At 28.6% G+C, this 9,564-nt stretch overlaps 1 protein-coding gene across 1 annotated transcript; it reads right to left on the bottom strand.

Annotated features, from left to right (window-relative positions):
* Nucleotides 1-642: 642 nt before the first annotated feature.
* On the bottom strand, nucleotides 643-5,156 carry LOC114128989 (cilia- and flagella-associated protein 20-like). The gene is made up of 3 exons (XM_027993606.2): nucleotides 4,967-5,156; nucleotides 1,784-1,975; nucleotides 643-1,247 (listed from the first exon to the last, which is right to left on the bottom strand). The coding sequence occupies exons 1-3, from the start codon at nucleotides 5,048-5,050 to the stop codon at nucleotides 882-884; spliced, it is 642 nt and encodes a 213-aa protein (XP_027849407.2). The 5' UTR covers nucleotides 5,051-5,156; the 3' UTR covers nucleotides 643-881.
* Between the last annotated feature and the right edge of the window lie 4,408 nt (nucleotides 5,157-9,564).

Genomic DNA, 9,564 nt, shown 5'->3' on the forward strand with positions numbered 1-9,564 from the left:
TTAAAGGTAAAAACACCAAAAGTAAAATTTAAATAAATAAATACAAAACTTTGTTAATATGTTCCCTACATAATAACAAAAAACAAATTAAATTAACTATGCTACTAACAAATTAAATTGCATTAGCTTTACAAAAAAATATTATAGTGATGTATAAGAACACTGTAGTATACACTATAGGTACGACATAGTGAGGTACAATAATAATAGTTACATTACTGCTGGTATTATTTTTGTTCGATTTTATTTTGTTGACTATATACTTACTGCAGTATTAAATGTAAAGTCGGAATTAACCGGTAATTATTAAATTTATTTATTAAAGCTTGAACACAAAATTTATTTATCCATATGAATTATACTTTACGCGTAATAAATATGTCCATATAACTGATATACCTACCTATTTAAAATTGTTTTTTTTTTGTGTGTTGGTATCGAATTGACGTATTTTTGCGTTCATTAATATTTTTATGATGCTGCGATTTACTAGTTATTGGATATTTTAAAACGAAAACGAAGAAAAGTTGGTAAGACTATGGGTTGCAGTTTTAATTTTTAAGCATACATACTGCTGATGGTATTTTAATCTGATTTCACGTTCGTGGTTATATAGTGGCGGTTATAATAACTAGTTATAGATGAACTGTTAATTTGTATACTCTTTAAAAGAAATAAAATACATAATCCACCAATATACGGGTATACGTTACATTACAATTATATAGTATGTATGTATCATATTTAAAAAAAATTACACTTTAAAATGTAACACTAAATAATTTTGACGCACTGCATCTATTGTAAATATTTGCATGAAAAATAAGTTTTCCATCAGCCTGGCGTTTATTTTGATGGCAGTATTAATTTATCCGTTTGCTTTACGACTTTTCAGCCTTCGGTTTTTTTTCAATGACTACCTCCTTTTTTTTCAGCGTGCTTTTTGGTTTCTCTCGCACGTTCTTTGTTACGTACATCCTGTACGCATTCGGTAGCTGATCGTCTCTGTACAGTTGGTCACTAAAATATATCCTTCTTAGCCGGCAGTTGGCGTGAACCTGGACGCGAACTGTTTCCATATAGGTTGTCTTGAACGAGTAGCTCGTGATCGCGGCCAAATTCAGGCTTAGTTGGTTCCAACCCTCAATCATGCAAATCGGCATCGCGATCATGAACGTGCTCAGCTTCGTGCTTGTATGGTAACTGCTCACGCGTACACGCCGACGAATTTTTTCGCTGTCCAAAATCTGTTTATGCGTAACAATTGAGGCAGGGAAGGGCGTTAGATGATATAGAGAAAAAAAATAAATTTCCATCAGTTGAACAATTATATTTTTCCCGACATTTAATTAGATAATTAATGGTTAATGGACAACCAATTTTGAAAAATTTTTAAAATCGTAATTTTAATTATTTTTCTTTTTTAAAAATAATTTTGAATATTTTGCCTTTTAAAATTATTGAAAGGAAACCTAATATAGGTTATCAGATATAAATGATATAATAAATAATATTAATCTGTATGCTATACATGGGCGCCCATAAGTAAAATTTTAGGGGGGGTCAAAATAAAAAATTCTCAAATGTAAAGATAATAATTATATTATGGTAATATTTATTGAGTTACAAGTTTTTAATATTTTTGTCCAGGGGGGGCAAGTGCCCCCCTTGCCCCTCCCAATGGGCGCCCATGATGCTATACACAATAATAATAGTTATTACACATTTTTAAATCAAATTTACGCAATAGAAGCTATTACCTATATAATATTTATGTAGGTACCGTAATTTCGAACGTGAATAGTCGACCAAGGTTTTTCACCAACAATGTCACAAACGGTAATTGAATACCAAGTGACTCTTTGGGATCCACCGGACAGGCTATACAACAAGCATTCACGTTTGGTGACTGAAGCTGGAAAACGTTGGACTTAATAACGTCGTCTTGAATTTGTTGCGTTTCTCCATATTTACACTGAAATAGTGAAATAGGTACCCAAATTCAACGAACGTTTACTATATTTTTATTATACCAGGTAAGGTTATTTAAACGCATTTTGCTTTTTTTTAGCTTACATAATTTTATTTTATTTTTAACTATGGAAACATATTTCACATTAATCACCAATTGCCATTACCATTATAAACAAATAAATAAAAACATATCATTGTAGAATCAATACATTCACTCCGTTAGAATATAATAAAAAAAATAATGAACTGACTATGTACGTCAGTAGGTACCTTATTAATTATTATACTTATATTATACAGCGCCACAGCGGGAAAAAAGAGTGCATTTCTCTACGCGGAATTGTATTAATTTTTTCAATGTGTTGCCCAGTGCAGAATCTAGGACATTATATAAAATATTTATATTTCACTAATGTTATTTATTGTATTTTATTTAGGTACTTAACGAATAGCATATTGTAAAATATTGTGCTGTTATATCGGACGGATTTATAGTAGGTTTATCGGTGCACATGAATTGCGTACCAAAACAGGTAGATGAACCTTTTTGAACGAATTGCGTCCCGGACGCAATTCGTGTTACCTTTTAAGTTAACATTTTTTTTTGAGCTTTCCAGTGGTTTCCAAATTTATTTTAAAATTTAAAAAAAAAAAAAAAAAATAATAGTAATTATTTATTTATCATTAACACAATAATGTTAAATGAAAACTTGTTTTTAGTGGTTTGTACTTTTGGGCCGGAGCTATACATGACGTATTTGCCGCGTTTCAAACGTTGCGTATTTCGCGGCGTTTATTAAAAATAAACCAATGCATTTTTAGTTCGATGGGTAACGCGGCGGAATACGCCGTGTGTAGCTCTAGCCTTATAGATATTTTCGATAAAAATATTAGAGACCATACGGACTTCCCATTTCCCAATCGATAAGTAACTATGGATTACAACCGAGACACTATATATTATAAGATAATATAGTATACACTTTATAGCATACCTAATATATAATGTTAACTCCACTGTAGTGATTAGATCAAATCAGATATAACAAATAAAATTAGTGACACCAGAATTCATTTCCTACATTATTTTGGACTGGTCTGCGATCATATGCACTGTGTTCAATATTAAATTAAATTATTGATAATATTATTATTTAAAACGTTTTATTAAAATGGAAAATGAACTTATTATGTCAACAATGTTAAGTGAAAAAGGTGAGATATTAAAAGTTGTTAATGATTTTAAATTTGGTTGTCACAAAAATTACTCAAATGGAGATATTAGATGGAGGTGTACAAATAAAAACGGCAGAGCTTTTTTACGAATAGATGCTGAAGATAAAATAAAGGTTAGTGCCAGTAATTTAATTCACAATCACGATAAAATAGAAGTAAATATTCTGAATCGCCAAAAATTTAGTAATAGTTTAAAACGTAAAGCGATTACAGACATATCAGAACGACCAAGTAAATTATTTCATACACAATTAAAAGAAAAAAACGTGCCCACACTAACAATAACTGATGTTACATATATAAAAAATAATATGCATTATGCACGTAGAACCAGTTACCCTCAATTACCAAATAATATCAATGAGGTTCATTCTATTTTAAACAGTATAGAAATTAAAACTATAGACAACGAACGATTTGTACTATTTAATAACTCTGACAATGGGATAGTAATGTTTTCATGTCAATCTAACTTGTGCTTTTTTAGTGAAATAAGTGTATTTTACGTAGATGGTACTTTTGATTATTGTACTAAATTTTTCTGTCAGTTATTCACAATTCATGGATTACATAATAGTTTTTATATTCCACTTGTATTTTTTTTATTAAAAAATAAGCAAACCTTAAGTTACTTTGAAGCATTTAAAGCAATTAATCACGAAATAACCAAAATAAATCCCACATTTACTCCAAAAATAATTTACGTGGATTTTGAAAAAGCAATACATAATGCCATTAATAGAATATGGCCAACAACCTTAATAAGAGGTTGTCGATTTCATCTCGGCCAATCTTGGTGGAGAAAAATACAAGAACTAGGCTTGGCTTCAGACTATATCCTAAATAATGAAATAGGTGAGTATTTAACATTGACGTTTAGATTATCTTTCCTAGAACCACACGAGGTTGGAGATTTTTTTTCGTTTGAAATGTCTGCTATTCAACCAGACGAACACAAAATTATAGAATTTGCTAACTATTTAGTAGATACATACATTAGTGAAAATTCAATATTTCCTCCAAAATTGTGGGCAGAAAAAAGTTGTAGCTCACAAAGAACAACGAATGCATGCGAATCTTTTCATTCGAAATTTAAAAAATGTTTTGATTCTCCTCACCCGAATATATATAAATTTATAGAAGTTTTAAAAAATATGCAAACTGATACCACAATATTAATAAGAAGTAGTCTAGAAAAACAACGAGTACCTAGAAAAGCAATAAGACAAAGAATATTATTTATAGAAAATAAAACTAAACAATTAAACAATAAAGAAATTACAATTAAAGACTATGTTAATACATTAGCCAATAAATATAAATACAGAAAATGATATAATTATATTTTTACAATTCAATTTTAATTTTTTTTATAAATAAGTATTATTATTATGACTTAAAATCTATATTATTACATTTTTACAATTCTATTTAATTATTTTTATAAATATGTACCTATGTGATTGATAACATTATATTTTTACAATTTAATTTTAATTTTTTTTATAAATAAGTATTATTATTATTATGATATTATTATATTTTTACAATTATTAAATTTAAATTTTTTTGTATAACTTGACATATCTTTATTATGGCAATATCACTTTAAGAACCCCTTAGAACAATTTAAGAACAATAATTAAACGTAGATGAAAAGGTAACACGAATTGCGTCCAGGACGCAATTCGTTCAAAAAGGTTCATCTACCTATTTTGGTACGCAATTCGTGTGTACCCAGGTTTATAATACACACCTGAATGATCCAATTATCCAGCGGATTTCTGCCGACGCTATAAAACGCAGTAACCAATGGTACTTTTAATTTTGCCTTAAACATTATTTCTCACAAGTGGAATTGTAGTTATTGGACTTATGGAGTTCTTGGACCCATAAATGGAGACTGATTTTAAAAATATAAATAAAATATGAAACACTTTGTTATTACGCTCGTTGCTATACCCGCGTGTTTAGGACACAATACAAAATATTATCTATATTCTTCACTATAATGTTTAAGTATTTTAATTTTTGGTTGATCCACGATTCAGAATACTAATTCAGGAAGTCTTTTAAAAATCTCAACAATTCAATTATTGGTTAATAAGAGCTTCCTGAATTTTTTCTATGTATTAAGTACGAGTCGTTAATACAGTTGAACCGAAAGACTATTTTTAAATAATAGACACATTTTTTTTTTGTTTTGAAAGTATATAATAAATCATGAGCTGCGCGTTGAAAAACAACATAATATAAAGTTGCTAAGCCTTCATGAATTTTTTAGCATTATGTATAATGTAGGATATACATAAACATATATCGTTGGTTCACTAATGTTGTATGATGCGGGTAGTATTGTAAATGTGTGCGTAGTAACCAATAATTTATCATTAGCAGGTTAGATTTGTATGGAAATATATTTTTTTTGCTACGTCCAAATAGAATTTAAGTAATGTCCGCGATTTATATTATTATTTGTGATAAAAATGGTATACTATTTTTGTTTTGCATGTTTTTGCAAATATTGAGCTTAATGTATATTTTTTCATATTTAGGTAGTATGATCGTATTTATTGTATTTAAGCCGATAATAATTAAACTGATCAAAGTATATACAACAATAACTTGGTTTTTTAAAAATATTTCTACTATTGAATGAGAATTATAAATTTTATAAATTAATATTAATTTATGTACGCAAAAAATAAATAAATAATTTTTAATTTTTGATCTCAATTACACGTCTTATAAGACAATCAGCTAATCACTGTTGTATTTCAATAAATATTTTTGTGTGTATTTTTTAAAAATTAAAATGCATATTTTTGTTAATAAAATGAATATTTTACAATTTTTTATTGCATACCAATCCTAACCCTTATCATTAATGCCACAGAATTACTTTAATCTGTAATGTATAAGAAATAGTAGAGCGCTCTCACACGCACACATATTATAAGTCACTACTACATAGGTATTAGGTACTCATATCATTAAGCGCGTAAATAATATATTCGGTGCACATGAATTTCAAAAAGGTAAATGAATCTTTTTGAACGAATTGCATCCCGGACGCAATTCGTGTTACTTTTTCATTTCCCATTTTTTTTTTCTTTAAGTGATCAGTGGTTTCCAAATTTATTTTTAATTTTAATAATATTTTTTAATTAAAAAAATAAAAAAAATAATAAATTAAATATTTATCATTAACATAATATTATTACTTATATTATGAAAACTCATTTTTAGTGGTTTGTACTTACTACCATTCCACAATAAAATAATTGCATTTTGGTTAATCAAATTAAGATTGTTTTTTAAATAGTTTTTTGTTAAGTTTGAAGTTTTTGTTTCCATAGCTGAATTTAATTTATTTAAAATAACTTGAAGCTGTTTTGGTTTCTTTTTAAAAATTCTTAGTAGCAAATCTCTAGTTTTTATATATGAATAATTATCCAATAATCGTATTCTTCCATCAGGCGATATTATTATAGGTTGACCTCGTAAACGTTCAATTTTAGATGTTACTTGAGACTGTGATATTGCTCCAGAAATAAGTACTAAATCGGTACGTTGATAGGTTACTGAATTCAAAATCGATTAAAATTATTTTATTTTATTTTCTGGTTGTTGCCTGAAAATAAATAACATCTATTAACAATTATTTTAGTATTATTTTTATCTGGCTAACAATTATTGTAATAGAGATATAATACTTCCATAATGTTTATTTTTGTTTGTAATAAAATAATAATAATTTTTAAAACTTAATTATATTTTACTAAAACTTATTTAAATATTTTAAATTAAACATACTGATTAGCTTTTATTTTATTTTTATATTTTATTATGAGTATTTTTTAAATATATCATTATCATCTGATTTTTATTTCACCGAAATTAGAAAATTTGTAAAATACATATATTTATTTATAATCAACTATATTTTTATTTTAAATGTAACTTACATATTGAAGTATTAGTCACTTGATTACTGCACGAAGAAAGTACGTTCACGTTGTTTCGTAGAAAAATGAATAATCACAAACACTAAGTACCTATTTAAGAATTAAACTGTAAATTTAACTTAATAAAAAATCAGTAATGTATGACTATCAAAAACTAGGAAAGTACTGAAAGGGTAGAAGATATAGACTAACAAACTATGTAAAATGGACCTATATTTATATGGAAGAAAAGTGATAAAATCACAGTGGCGGTAAAATTAAGTTTTGCTTCACTACAGTTATAGGTACACAATCAGTGGCGTCATTGGGGGGGGGCAAGGTGGGCATTTGCCCCTGTCTGATTTTAAAAGCAGCCCAAATGGGCCGGTGTCCAGTTTTTGCCATTTAACCATTATTTTATTTTATTAGTGCAAAAACATGATTATTTTTATAATATTTTCAGAAAATATTTTACAGTCTACCTGCTAAGAAATTATAGTCACAATGACACATTTTTAATTAATAATTGATAGTAAGAATAAATTTATATTTAGACGTATGCGGGTTGTGCATGACGCATGTATGTTTTGTGTGTGCATGTGTAATAACAACGATAATAATAATAATAATTAATATCATAATCCTGAGACGCTTCACTACCCGTGTAGCCTCAATGGTGACAACTTACATTTTAACAAAGGTCGCCAACCACGAACCGAGGCCCTATTGAACCGGAGTATCGTGGATTTCTATATATATATGAATAATGAATATGAGAAAGGATAGGAGGAAATAATTAAAATCATTTTGTGGAGATATATAAATTTAATTTGGTGCCGAGAAAGCCAACCGGCATAAAACTCGGACTTAAAAAAAAACAATGTGTGAATAATATTAGTGACAGACACTATTAATATAATAATAGCATGAATATAGTTTCCTTTTTATAATTACCAAAAAAACCTCATGAGGGGGCCCCGACGCTCGTAGACGTCGAGGGTACACATTACAACCATAATTTATTATATACAATTTTATAGGATAGAGAAAAATGTTGTACTCACATACCGGCCGGATTTAAAAATACATATAATATTAGAAAAAAAAACACCATGCCATTCATCGTGTTGCCCACTCGGCATATCCGCCGGGGAAACGACCATGGATGTTCTACTCCATAATGATGGTGCAGACACCTACGGCAAAAAATGGAGTAAAATACTTGCTGACCATCTAGTCAGCGCTAAGGAACGGGAGTGGCTTTCTTTGTTCATCATTTATCGGCAGTTGCCAGCAGCGGTTATCGTCACGCGTAGGGCTTCGGTTATGATAACGGCGTGAAACGAAATAACGGTAGGCGCGCGGCGTGTCACGCTGGGGGTGCTTTTATTTATTAAAAATGTTTAATGTGCATCCTACGTTACAATCCCATATAATTTTATTTCTTAATTAATAAAAATTGTTATACTTGATAGTTTACAGAGTTTTAATTGGTATTGGATTGTAAAGTTGTTTTTTTATAAAATATCTGCTGTCATATATTTGCAAATTATATTATTAACCAGTTGATAAATAATCTTTTAAAAATTAGACTAAAAAAAAATGTGATAAAAAAGTAAGTAGATATATGGTTGTTGTGAGCGGTATTTTTTTATCCATTCGGGCAGGTCAAAACCTTTGCCCCCCTCTACTGAAAACTGAAATGACGCCACTGTACACAATGTATACTCAATGGTGATGTACATTTAGAAGATACAGCAGAGCGTATGACTTATTTGAAACAAATATTCCATTAATTGAAATAATGAGTCATTAATATAGGATTATGTTATCATAAACTTTAATTGTATCCTTGTATGACATTACGGTACACTTTACTCATTACTGATCGGATAGGTTTATCAGCAGCAGCATAAACTGATCTATCCTACTAGCCTACTATCCGTTTGAAAACGATACAAATCGTTACTCGTTTTATTGAGTTCTCGATTAAAGCAGTCATATAGTTAGTTAAATATTATTATTTCACTCGATAGGAACAAAAAAAAAATAATATTTTATACTTAGGCACTCTATAATACATATCGATTAGTATTCGTGAACAATAGCATGCATTCTAGCTAAAAATAAAAATAAAAGAGAACGAAATCTTTTTCGTATACAGGTTTGGTATATAATTAATCATAAACGTGTCTCATTCTTTCTATCCACCCCTTTCTTTGATTATGATTATCGATGCAATAAATAAAGATATTCATAAACCTATTTGCAATATACATAATACATATTTATTGATTTCGTACAATATTACTCATAGTTAGTTTAGTACATTTTTAATGACCAAGAGCGTTAGCGTCAGAGAATCACTGTTTCAAGCATCTAAAAGTAATGTTGTTAAAATATGTTG

Source organism: Aphis gossypii, chromosome X (assembly GCF_020184175.1).
Source record: "Aphis gossypii isolate Hap1 chromosome X, ASM2018417v2, whole genome shotgun sequence".
NCBI classification, from domain to species: domain Eukaryota; kingdom Metazoa; phylum Arthropoda; class Insecta; order Hemiptera; family Aphididae; genus Aphis; species Aphis gossypii.